The following is a 12,622-nucleotide window of genomic DNA, read 5'->3' on the forward strand; positions in this document are numbered from 1 at the left end:
CTGCACTGGAAACTCCTCTTACGACCAGTCCTTGCAAGGCATTGCAGCCAAAGATCTGGAAAAGCATTTTACAGGGCAGGCATCACCCTGAGGGGCTGCTTGCAGGCGTGGAGCCGTGGGAGAGGTGAGAGCCCAGCCTGGAAGCCTGCAGGCAGCTCTGTACCCCTCCAGCAAAGAAACCAAGGGAAGCCAGCTGGCAGAGCAGGACCCAGGGATGTTCCCATCCCTCCCACATCCCAGGGAAGAGCAAATGCTGGTGCTCCATGCTGCTCTTACACAAACTTCCCATGAATGGGTGTGTGGGGTAGATGGTGTTTCCTGCTCCAAATTGAAGAATTAAGATAAAACAGTGATTTACTGGGGCAAGTGGGCCAAACTAAACTGGGGTGACTTGACTGATGTACTTTGTTTTCCCTGAGATGGGGATGGAAGCTGCTGAGCTCCTTTGGCTGAGGGGCTGGTACAAAGAGCCTTTTCCAGCCAGAGAAGATGACACTGAAGCAGCCTGGCAGGAAAGGGAATGTGGGTCTAGCAGAGGATGGACCCCTCGAGGACTGGTCTGCCACGGGAGCTAATATTCATTAATGACCCTGCACAAGCTATCTGGGAGCTAACGAGCTGAGCTGGCGGTGAGGTTGGAGGCACCTCTGCTGCAGGGAGATCTGGTTGTCTGTCAGGGGGAACCTGATGAACTGGAGCACCGGGATTGGGAACAGGCTGGGGCTGTCAGGCTGTGGCAAAGCCCTGCTGGATCTTGCCATCGGGGTGCCCTTCTTCTCCCCTAATTGAAGCTCCTTAAAGCCAAGCGTCAGCAGATCCACCCGGCTCCTCACGGAGCCAATGGTGGCAGCTTGGTCACCCCAGAGCCTGTGTTCCTGTCCTAAAAATAAGACCGTGTGCAATGTCACCCATGGGTGCCAGGAGGTTCTGGGAGACATGTTTGGGATATGGGCAGGCATCTCCTCCTTTCAGCAGAGCTCCTGGATGTGGGTTAGGATTTGGGCAGCAGGAGGAGAGAGCTCTAAGAAGGGCTTGGTCCTGGGAGCTTGCAAATATTTCCTCCATGGGTGGGGAACCCCTGGTGCCTTCACTCAGCTGGAGGCAAGAGGGCTGGGGCAGGAGCAGGCAGGCGCCCAGCCCAGGAGAGTTTTATTGAACCTGCTTTAAGTGCAGCAGATCAGAATCCATCTGCAGTCAGGGAAGTCTTCCCTAAGCCTTGGCTTTCCTGTCTGACAAAGGGCTTTGTGTAAAGTTATTTAAATGTCCCTCAGACACCCAAAAGGTGAAAAAACACGGAACCCCCGCAGGCTCTGCAGAAGCGACTGTGCTGGGAGCTGTCCCTGCAGCGATGGAAAGGGGGCTGAGGGTTGCCCTGAGGTGGCAGAGCTCCACAGACACCCCCAGGGCTATCAATTAGACTCACTGGGCTCCAGCTCTGCCCAGTGGCCAGGCATCTCAGTACCATCCCAGCATGACCGGACTGGGTCCAGGTGCTTTTCCTCTGTGCTTGCACCAGTGTCTCCCTCTGACCTGAGTTGTGTCCAGCCTCACTGCCAGCTGCTGATGCTGAGGATGCAAGAGGTGCTGTGCAGTGCTGTACACAAGGCAGCCCAGACTGCACTCCTTGGCTTTTAAATCAGGGCCTTGTAAGGCTGTGAGATGAGACAGAAGGGGTTTAAGAAATGGTGGGATCTTTGTGATTGTCACGGAGAGGTGTCTGAGCCTGGCAGGCCTGCCAGGTGCCAGCTGGTGCCAGCTCCAGCTCCCACCATAACACTCCACTTTGTGCTTCTCTGCAGGGCTTGGGGCTGTTACTGCTGTCCCTGTCGCCACCGATGAGTCCTTTACAGTGGGGACAGCTTTCCCCATGACAACAGAGGACGAGTGGCCCCATGCTACAGAGAGGAGCACCACAGCAGCTGATGCTGAGACCTTCCCTCCCTGGACTGAGGTGGACCCAGTGATGGCGACGAGCGAATACAGCCCTTCAGTGCCGGCTTTGGTGAACGGGACCAAGGCTCCTAACACGACTCAGAGTACTGAGGGACATTCAGCTACTCCCAATGCGGCCACGACTGCTGCTGCCATCACCACACAGCACCCCGCTGTCACCCCAGAAGCAGTGCATGATGAACCACAGGTCACTCCTGATGTCCCTCTAGGGACCACCCCTGTCCTTGAGGATGTGAAGGAGGACATCAGTACAGACCTCAGTACTGGCACCACATCCCTCCACACCACCCCTGCACTGGCAGTCACCTGGGTGCCACAGCCAACTGCTGGTGTCACTGTGCTGCTGAGCCAAGGGCTGACCACAGCCGAGGGAGCAGTCGAGGAAGGTGTAATCCTGCCTGAAGATATTCAAAGTGAAGCCAGTGCCAAATCCTCAGGCTCCAGTCCTGATGCTGGGGAGCTGCTTCCAACCCAGCAGGATGGAGCAGTGGGCGGGGTTGAGGGCATTAACCCAGAGCCAGCAGGAGAAATGGCCCCAGCTGGTGAGGAAAGTCCCTTGGCTTCAGAATCTGGAGATCCAGGAGATGCAATAAATGGTGAATACAGCACAGCCAACTCATCCCAACTACCTCCAGAGAGCCCAGTGATGTCAGGAACAATGGAAAACCCTGGGAAGTCCTCCCTCCTCCCTGGCCAGGCTCTGAGCCCAGACACTTCGCTGACACCATCCGATGGTGGGGATGGGGATGGGCAGGGAGTTCCCGGGATGTCATCAGACGCCTCTGGTTCAGCCTTGCCGCCTGCAGCCAGCAGGGCACCAGTGGCGCCTGAGGAAGCCGAGGACACTGCCACCTCACTGCCGGCACCAGGGGCTCCCGCTGATGCACGGAGTGACACGAATCTCCCAGTCTCAGCCACTGCCCTGCCTGCAGGGGATGTGGGAGCTGTGGATCTGGCCAGTCCGTCCCTCCAGCCTGCCCCACGGCAGACCCCCACTGGAGAACAGCCACTGCTGCTTCCTGACTCTCTGACATCCCCCACAGACACCCCCAGTGCTCCTGGGGATGCTCACCCGGCCCCAGAGGCTGGAGCCAGCACCCTGCCTGAAGCTGATGGTGCAGCAGAGACACCAGCAAGTGCTGACCTCGCTGCTGGCCCAGAAGCAGCCGTGTCTCCATCTCTCCATCTGGAGCCAGAGCCAGCAGAGATGCCCCAGGAAGCCGATGGACTTGGCACTGGCTTGACTTCAGATTCAGATGCTCCCAGCCCAGCGCCTTTTGAACCTGATGGACTGGCACGGCCCACTGCTGGGATCCAAGGTCAGGGAGCTGAGGGGGTAGGGGACGTGGCACAGGCAGAAGGTTCAGGGGATGCCAGTCCCTATGAAGATACCCAGAGTGACATGAGTCCTCCAGCCCTTCAGCCCTCAGTATCTCCTGCTGATAATGGAGAGCTGCTGAATGCAGGAACAGAAGACTTGGCAAATTCTGAACTTTCGCCCCCATCAGCACTTGGGGATGGAACAGGAACAGGAACAGGAGGAGTCCCAGCACTGGGACAAGTGTCCTCACCTGGTCCTGCACCTCCCAACAATGCTGGAATGGAGTCTGATCTGTCAGGGCCTGAAGGACCAGGGGACCTGCCCAGTGAATCTGCCAGTGCTCCTGGGGCTGTTTCCCCATCCCTGGGGTCAGTGGCTGGCCCCGTGTCTGAGGCAGAGACACCAGTGAGCCCTGACCTGAGTGCTGCCCAGGGAGCACCTGGCTCTCCATCCTTTGGAGGGTCACAGCCATGGGGAGCAGCAGCTGGTGCTCCTGTGGGAGCAGGACTCCCTGGGGCCAAAGGGCCAGACACCGACTCGACTTTGGCATGGGATACCCCCAGCTCAGCAGTCCATGAACCCGTAGGACCCCCATCACCTGGCCTTGGGGAGCAGCTTGGCACAAACGTGGGGCTGCCAGCAGCAGAAGGGCAAGGAGCCAGCACAGCAGAGCCAGCAGTGGAAGGAGCAGGCAGTGGGATTGAGTCTGAGCCATCCCTGAGCTCCACTGCGGGGAGTGGAGCAGCAGCTGGGATGGATCAAGTGCCCAGTGCTGGTTCCCCATCAGGTATTACCTCTCCCAGTGATGTGGCAGCAGCACCTTCTGTGTCAAGGGGGGATGAAGCAGGACCCATCTCATCTGCAGCCCCTGGCCCTGACAGTCTGTCCCCGGCCTCTCCGGATGGTGAAAGTGGCCCAGGGCTTGGTCTGGTGCAGGGGGCTGAGAGTGCAGGGGACGTGGCACAGGCAGGAAATGCAGGGAGTGAAAATCCCAACAAGAAGACAAGTCCTTCAGCTGCCAGCCCTCAGCAGGACCTCACCAACACCGGAGAGCTGCCAGCAGAAGAAACAGGAGATATGGCACATGCTGAACTTTCCCCTCCATCAGCACTTGGGGATGGAACAGGAACAGGAGGAGCCCCAGCACTGGGACAAGTGTCCTTGCCTGGTCCTGCACCTCCCAACAATGCTGGAATGGAGTCTGATCTGTCAGGGCCTGAAGGACCAGGGGACCTGCCCAGTGAATCTGCCAGTGCTCCTGGGGCTGTTTCCCCATCCCTGGGGTCAGTGGCTGGCCCCGTGTCTGAGGCAGAGACACCAGTGAGCCCTGACCTGAGTGCTGCCCAGGGAGCACCTGGCTCTCCATCCTTTGGAGGGTCACAGCCATGGGGAGCAGCAGCTGGTGCTCCTGTGGGAGCAGGACTCCCTGGGGCCAAAGGGCCAGACACCGACTCGACTTTGGCATGGGATACCCCCAGCTCAGCAGTCCATGAACCCGTAGGACCCCCATCACCTGGCCTTGGGGAGCAGCTTGGCACAAACGTGGGGCTGCCAGCAGCAGAAGGGCAAGGAGCCAGCACAGCAGAGCCAGCAGTGGAAGGAGCAGGCAGTGGGATTGAGTCTGAGCCATCCCTGAGCTCCACTGCGGGGAGTGGAGCAGCAGCTGGGATGGATCAAGTGCCCAGTGCTGGTTCCCCATCAGGTATTACCTCTCCCAGTGATGTGGCAGCAGCACCTTCTGTGTCAAGGGGGGATGAAGCAGGACCCATCTCATCTGCAGCCCCTGGCCCTGACAGTCTGTCCCCGGCCTCTCCGGATGGTGAAAGTGGCCCAGGGCTTGGTCTGGTGCAGGGGGCTGAGAGTGCAGGGGACGTGGCACAGGCAGGAAATGCAGGGAGTGAAAATCCCAACATGGAGACAAGTCCTTCAGCTGTCAGCCCTCAGCAGGGTGAACTGCCTGGTACAGGTTCCTCATCTGGTTCAGCCTCTCCCAGCGGTGATGTCGCAGCATCCTCTGTTTCAGACCCATCCAGCCTGGGTGCCCTTGGAGGAGCAGACAGTGCTGCTGAAGGTCTTCAGCCCGCCCTGGGTGCTGGCACTGGCATCCTTCCTGCTGCAGGAGAAGGGGCAAGTGAAGGGGCTGGTGATGTAGGGTCCACAGGGCAGTCCCAGGCTCCTACTGGAATGGGACCAGCTGGTTCAGAAAGCCTTGATGGAGAAATGGGAGATGTGTTGCAGTCTGCATCTTCTTCCTCATCCACAGATGGGTCTTCATCACCTGGGAGGACAGGCGAGGCTGCTGATGAAGCAGGCCTTCCTGGAGCTGCTGGAGCTGCTGGTGGCTTGAACACAGGCTTGCAGGTTGCTGGCCCTCAAGAAGCCTCTGAGTCTGCCCCTGGCACCCAAAGTGGTGTCAATACCGAACTTTCCAATGGAAAACTGAGCCAAGTCAATGTGGTGGAGGTGCCTGGAGGAGCCTCAGTGAATGGGGGACCTTCCCCTGGTGCCAGCCTGGTCCCAGTGGCTCCAGACAACAGCGGTGTTTCCAGGGGCATGACCACCTCGGTGGCTGGTTCTCTGCTTCTCCCTGGACAGGGGCCGAGCTCGGGGCTGGCACCCAGTGGGGACCCCGACTCTGCACCAAGCACCCAGAGTGGGAGCAGCCCCCTGCTGCCAGGGTCACCAGGTGGGCTGCCAGAAGAAGCTGGAGGTTCTCAGTCATGGTCTCTTGAAGATGAGGTGGCCTCAGGCATGCCAGCACCTTTGGGAGGAGCGTCCCCTCACGCTCCCATGTTCCCCAACGCTGCCCCAGTGCCACCTTCTGCTCCACAGAGAGGAGATTCTGCAGAGGGGGTGTCTGCCAGCCCTGGGCTTTCGGCACGTGAGTCGATAGTGGGGTCCTCTGCAGGGGGAAAGGGAGAGCTGGGGGCTGCTGTGCCAGGGGGGGCTGCCTTGCTCCTGCCTCCCCACCAGCTGGGAAGCCCCAGAGCCCCCTCTGGGGATGCCAACAGCCCTGTTCCTGGAGAAGGGAGTGCTGTGCTCCCTGGCCTTCCCCCCTCTGGGATCACTGCTGGCAGTCCTGGAGTAAAATCCCCGGGGCCAGGACCTGCTGGTGGCTCATCACCTGCTGCCCTGCAGCCGTCCCTGGACAGGGAGCTGACCACCAGCCTGGCAAACAGAGCCCCTGCCACCTCTGGGTCAAGCTTTTCTGGAGCCTTCCCAGTCCGGGGGGGATCCCAGGGCAGATCCCCAGCCACTGCACGCCCAGCCACATCCTGCAGCCCGGCCCTCGCCGGCCCAGCCCCAGCAGCCCCTCTGCCCAGAGGCACAGAGGTGCTTGGCAGGCCAGGAACAGCCACTGTCACCTCCCGCGCATCGTCCCCCGTGGTTCCAGCTCCACCAGCAGTGCCAGCGGCTGCCCCAGCCCTGCTGCCCAGTCCTGCAGGTACGTGATGCTCGCAGAGCAGCCTGGGTGGGACTAGCACATCCGGCTTCCTGCTGGACCATCCTCAGGGACATTCAGTGCCCGGAAAAGAAGGGATCTATTTGAAGGCAGGATCCTGGGGGAGACACAGCACGAGGAGCCCCTGCACATGAACTTGTAATGTTGGCAGGCTGAGCCTGCTTTCAATACATTCCCATCAGCTGGAAAACCCATCCCCTCCAAAGTGTTTTTTTTTGACAGACATAAATAGGGAGCTGGAGGCTGTAGAAGTCTCTAGAAAGAGCTGTGGGTTTAAATTCTGTGCTGTGTCCTGCCACAGTCCTTGTACAATGTTCTTCCCCTCCTAATGGCAGTGATTCAGTGCAGTGTCCCAACAGGGCTGGTTGAAGCAGGGGACAGTGACCACAAAGGCCATCATAGCAGGTTTAGGGCAGCTGTGTTTGTGTAAGGCAGTGAAAGTGGGGGAACAAACTCCTGCAAGGGAAGGCCACATGCAGAGTGTCCCTGGAGGCTTTAAGCAGTGACCCCCCATCCTTCTGCTGCCCAGGTTCTGTCCCAGTAGAAGCAAGATAATTTCTGCCCTTTTAAATTTTTGATGCAGACCAAAATCTTTGCTGTAAATGTGGTTTGGTTTTATTGTTTCTTTGTTTGTTTTCTTTTCCAGTTCCAGCTGTGCCCCTTTATGGGTATGGAGCAAGAGAAAATGATCAGGAGTATGTGGAAAGGAGAGTGGATTTTAATTCTCCACTTTTCAAGCCCGAGACTGGATTCCCATTTGGGAAAACCGTGCGCAGCTCTCTTTACGTGAGTCTACTTGGGCTTGACTCATTGGGAAACTGGCTATCACCTAAAGCCCTGGGAGAGGCACCAGGTGCCTGGGATGGGACTCTAGTGGGGCCAAAGCTATTGGGATGCTGCTGTGGTCTGTTTGCAGCAGGAGGTGACTTTGTGGCCATTTCAGCAGTGGCAGGTGGTGGCTTTCCTTGGGCATTGCTCAAAATGGACTTGGAAATGGGAGGGCTGCTCCCTCCACACCAGGGAGTGCTGCTGGTCCTGTTCTCACCTGATGGAGGGATCCCTCTGCTCAGTTCACAGACAATGGACAGATCATTTTCCCAGCCTCGGACAACAACATCCTCACCTACCCCAGCCCTCCTCCCAGTGGCTTCAATGGCCATGAAGAGGTCCCCATGATCGCCGTATTTTGGGACGACGCTGACTTCTCCAGAGGTGTTGGCACCACCTTTTACCAGGTGAGTGAAGCCACCTGGGAGCATGATTGCACCAAACACCTTTTGATTATAAGCTCATCATCTATTCTGTGGATGCCTCTTGAGATGTGTAATTAATGGAGCCCATCAATGGTTTTTCCCTTTTCCGAGCCAAATCTAAGAGCTGTTGGTGCTACGTCACCTCTTGAGCCATCCAAATCCCATCCAGCACTTTGGTTACAGGGGTCTGTGCGTGACCCCAGTCTAGGCCTGTTTTGTCCCTCTGGGAGCTGACACAGACGTGTGTGTTCCCAACCCACAGGAGTTCTCCACCCTCAACACGGCCAAGCCGCCGTTTGTCCGTGACGTGGAAGCCAAGGTCCGGCAGTACCTGAGGTCCTCCTACTCTGCAGTCTGGACCCTGAAAATCACCTGGGAGAGGGCACCTGTCCACGCAGCACGGACTGACACCCGGAAGGTGAGGGACTGATGGAACACAGGTGCTGTTGAATTGTCTAAAAACACCAAGGCCCGCAGGCAATGATCTTCTTTCTGCCTGAAAATAAGAACCAGTTTTGTGACAAAGGCCAGTCTTGAAGAATTTTGTCAAAAAGTACTGGGCTGTGCCCGTGTTTTGGTGGTTTTCAGGTTTTTTGAGGGACACCTTTAGTTGAACTTCCCCCATTCCATAAAACCTTTCTCTTTAAGGAGGTGGGAGTTTATTGCATACCAGAAATGCTGTTTTTCAGAGGCATAAAATTGGGTGAATTTGAAGCTTGTCATGGAACAGTTTCAAAGTAAAACCATCACATTTTCCATGTGAAATGTGAACCAGGCCTAGCTGTGTTTGCCTTGTTTCCCTCCAGACCTCAGCCTGGCCATTTCCCAGCAAGCACTGCCCCACACCCTGAGTTTTAAACCCCACATTTTCACTCACTTTCTTACCTGTCTGCAACGCTTCTCCCCAGACAATCACGTACCAGGCTGTCCTGACCACTGATGGCTTCAGGTCCTACGTCCTGATGCTGTACCAGGACGGAGGCATGCAGTGGGATTACACCAGGCTCACTTCCACCAATGTGCTCATCGGCTACACCAGGTACAGCAGCTCAGCACCCCATCCCTGCCTCCTCTGGGCACTGGGATGCATCCCACCCACAGCTCCCACTGGTTGAATCCTTCCCCCGTATCCCTGGGAGTGCCCTACAAGGATGAGGACAGCCCAGATGTGGTCTGCATGCCCATATATTCTAACATATAGGGGCCTCACAAACAAATTCACCCCATTAGGGACTGGATCATGCTGCAGCACACTGTCTTGCTGGGCTGTGCTTGTTGTAAGATCCACAAATCCCTCTGGAGTCCTGGGCCCCCAGCATCCTGGCGGTTTGGGTGGAAGGAGTGGGAAATAGGGGATGTTTGCTGAACTTTGCACCAGGCGAGGGAAGGGATTTCCGTGCTTGGCCGGAGCAGTTGCTTCCTGCCTCCTCGCATTACGTCCTGCCCTGTACACGCCGTCTCCAGGGTTTTCTCATTAGCTGCTTGCTGCAGCTGGGTAAGGAAAAGGTGGCCCGGATGGGAAGCGCGGGCAGCACAGGCGTGTGTGTGCCTGTGTCTGACCACTCGGGGCTTCTCCTCCAAATCGCCTGGCAAAATGCTGGAAACCATGGAAGCTGCTCGTGGGGGTCTCCAGATGCCTGTGGGCTCAGGCCCTGATGCAGCACCCAAAAAGTGTACCCCATATAGAGGAGGAAGCAGGCTGGGGCAGCTCATGCCTTTGCCCTCCTGTCCCAAGAGCTGTCACGTGGGTGCTGCAGTTCCACTGGCATGGGGTCAGGATGGCTGAAGGGCAGGCTGGGGCTGGGGCTGCTGGGGCTGGGATAATCCCACCAAGGAAGAGCAACCCCTGATTTTTCCTCTTTTCACTCAGTGGAGATGGCTTTTACCACAACGATGACCTGACTAAGAGACCTCCAGCTGCTAAATATCGCCCTGACCAGTTCAGGGGCTACAACACAGGTAGTGCCACACAGCTGGGGTGGGTTCACAAGGAGGGGAATATTCCCAGGGAATGAAATCCAGCCTGCCACTGTGGCAAGGCTCTCACTGACTTCTCAAGGCCAGGCTTTCCACCTCAAGCACATTTTCCCTGGGTACCCGCTATGCCCTAAGGCTGAAACATCCCTGCTGTGCCCATGGTCACTTTTTGTGCCAATGGCTCTGTTCCAAGGTTTTCTTCTTTGACAAGACCCTCTCCCCCTGTTTCCCTTCTGTTGGGTGGCTGTTGAACACAGGGTGGAGGTCAGCGTGGGCTTAGCTTCCAGCATCAGCACCACATGACTCTCACTTCGAGACAGAAAAGTCCCTGTGGTCCCCTTGGCCAAAGGTGACAGCTCATGGTTTCTCTCCCTGCTCAGACCTCCGTGGGTTGTGGATTTACAAGCTGGAGAGCCGCGTGGGCATCAACTACCGGCTGAAGTGCCTGGCATGGACGGGGCAGCAGCAGGAGCCCCGGGCATGGAGCCAGGGCCTGCCCACCTGCCCCTGCTCCCTGCAGCAAGGACAGCAGGACCCACGATTCAAGAGCAGCCGTGGAGGCAAGTGGACATGCTGCTACCTCACCCTCCCCATCCCCAAGCTGTCCTTCCCCACCTTTCCTGCAAGAGTGGCTGGGGTCCCACCTGGCAGGGTGGGCAGGTGACCCTAAGGAAAAGGAGAGGGGGACTGACCTACCCTTCAGAGACAGGAAAAGTGAGGAGGATTGAGGGCTGACCTCTTTTTGTCTTATTAGACTGGTTGGAGTTGATCTGACCTGCATGGGGATGCTGGGGACCAGGGTCTCCCCCTGGGGGACCACTTGGATGGTCTCCATCAGTTCCTCCAAACGCCTGTAGCACCGTGGGTGACGTGGTGGCAGTGCTGGCTAACGAGGAGCCCGCTCTGGCCCAGTCCTTGCCCTGAGGCAGGTGTGCTGGCCGGGCAGAGCTGTCTGAGGCTCACTGCTGCCCCATTTCAGGCAGGTGGGGTGCCCGTGTCTCCATGCTGCACTCGGCCTCCCCCAACCAGCACGGCGCCGGCGTGCGCTGCCTGTACGACAGCCAGAGCCAGCTCATCGAGGGGCGCCAGGAGAGGTACTGGAGGAACTCCAGGCAGGCCTCACCCTACCGTGGTAAGCACAGCCAGCCTTGGCATCCCCTGGCCGAGGCTGGCATTGTTGTAGCCTGTAAACAATTTTAATCTCTGTGCCAACCTGTTTCCTGACATGCTGTTTCACTTGGAGGGAATGTGGAGCTGCCAAAGGCTGAGGAAAGCCTTGCCTGGAACCGGCCCTTCTCCCTCCCCTTCCCTTCAGCCCCTCACTCTCCTTTTTGCCCCCAGACCAGGAGCTGAAGCTGTATGACTGGTGCTGTAATCGGGCGGGCAGTGCCCACCTCTGCGCCCGCTACAGTGAGAAGAGGCCGAAGATTGGCTGTGATGGATACCAGGCACCCAGCACGGGTGGGTCTGCAGCTCCTGTGCACTGGGGTGATGCTGTCTTGGTGCCCAGGGCTGGGAGGGGAGTGGGAATGTTCCAGCCTCCCTGTGGTTAAGGCAGCAAGAGCCCTGAGCAGATGGGGGAAGGGTTTTGGGCTGCTGTACCATGCCCTGGGCTGTGTGGGGTTGTGGAGGCATCTCCCTCAGCACATAACCACCAGCACAGTCTGGGGGTAATGGCACTGGGAGGTGAGGAGGACCACAGCAAATGTGGTTATGGTGTAAGCTGATGTGGGGCTTTCTTGCAACCCTCAACAGATTCCTCGGAGGAGGCAGAGAATGACTCAGATGAGCAGACAGGTGAGCAGGATTGTGGGGTCTCCTTTCCCTCTGTCCCTGTGCCCCTGCAAGAAAATGCCCTGGGGGCTCCCAGCTTGCCCCTCAGGGAGAAGGTGGCTGAGCAAATCTCATTTCTTCTTTGCAGACGGAGAGGACAAGTAACTGTGAGGTTGCACAGCTGCAGCACGTTCTGGGCCATGGCTGATCCTCCAAGCCCTTTGATCTGCTCTCCCCCGTGTCCCCCCACAGAACCCATCACCCCTGCCCACCACGCAGGGCAGCTCACTTGGCCAGTGCCTGCAGTTACCTGCCCTGGCACAAGTTCACTTTTCTAACCCAGGCTTGTCCCAAGGATTCAGTTGCTTTAGTTGTCCTTTCCCAGATGCAGCTCGGGGGCAGAACTGGTGGGGAGGTGGGCAGGTACCCGCCACTGCACACACCACTCTTGTCCTTCCCACATCCCACTGTGCTCCCATGCTGCAGGGTGAGGTTGGACCCCTTGGAAAGGGTTAAACACCACGTGTGGGTTAACTGTGGCCAAGCCCTTAAATACCAGGGTGCACCAGGCTTGTCCTGTGAGCTGTCCTGTATTGTCCCCCACTTCTGTTTCCCAGCCATCCCTCCCTGAGTGGTCCCTGGGCCCAGTGCTCAGGAGAAGGGACAATTCTCCAGATCAAGCCAGAATCAGATCAATACGTCTGCTGGGTGTGTGAGGGCAAAATGCAACCCCATGATCAGAAATGTTGGATCAAAAATAATTTTTTGTGTGTGAGAGAGCATCTTCCTTTCTTAAAAAAAATTAAATCATTGTCAAATCTTGTTTGTTCAATAAGACCTTGGAAGGGTTTGAGCATCACTGATCCTGCAGCAGCCATGTCC

General features: G+C 57.5%; 1 protein-coding gene across 1 annotated transcript; it reads left to right on the forward strand.

Annotated features, from left to right (window-relative positions):
* The first annotated feature begins 1,867 nt into the window (after nucleotides 1-1,867).
* On the forward strand, nucleotides 1,868-12,455 carry LOC121353844 (mucin-4-like). The gene is made up of 11 exons (XM_041468004.1): nucleotides 1,868-6,155; nucleotides 7,384-7,523; nucleotides 7,808-7,972; nucleotides 8,253-8,408; nucleotides 8,899-9,029; nucleotides 9,861-9,949; nucleotides 10,348-10,527; nucleotides 10,947-11,099; nucleotides 11,309-11,428; nucleotides 11,723-11,764; nucleotides 11,889-12,455. Exons 1-11 carry the CDS (start codon nucleotides 1,868-1,870, stop codon nucleotides 11,903-11,905), a joined length of 5,481 nt encoding a protein of 1,826 aa, XP_041323938.1. The 3' UTR covers nucleotides 11,906-12,455.
* Nucleotides 12,456-12,622: the final 167 nt, after the last annotated feature.

This window comes from Pyrgilauda ruficollis, unplaced genomic scaffold (assembly GCF_017590135.1).
Source record: "Pyrgilauda ruficollis isolate IOZ18807 unplaced genomic scaffold, ASM1759013v1 scaffold21, whole genome shotgun sequence".
Classification (NCBI taxonomy): domain Eukaryota; kingdom Metazoa; phylum Chordata; class Aves; order Passeriformes; family Passeridae; genus Pyrgilauda; species Pyrgilauda ruficollis.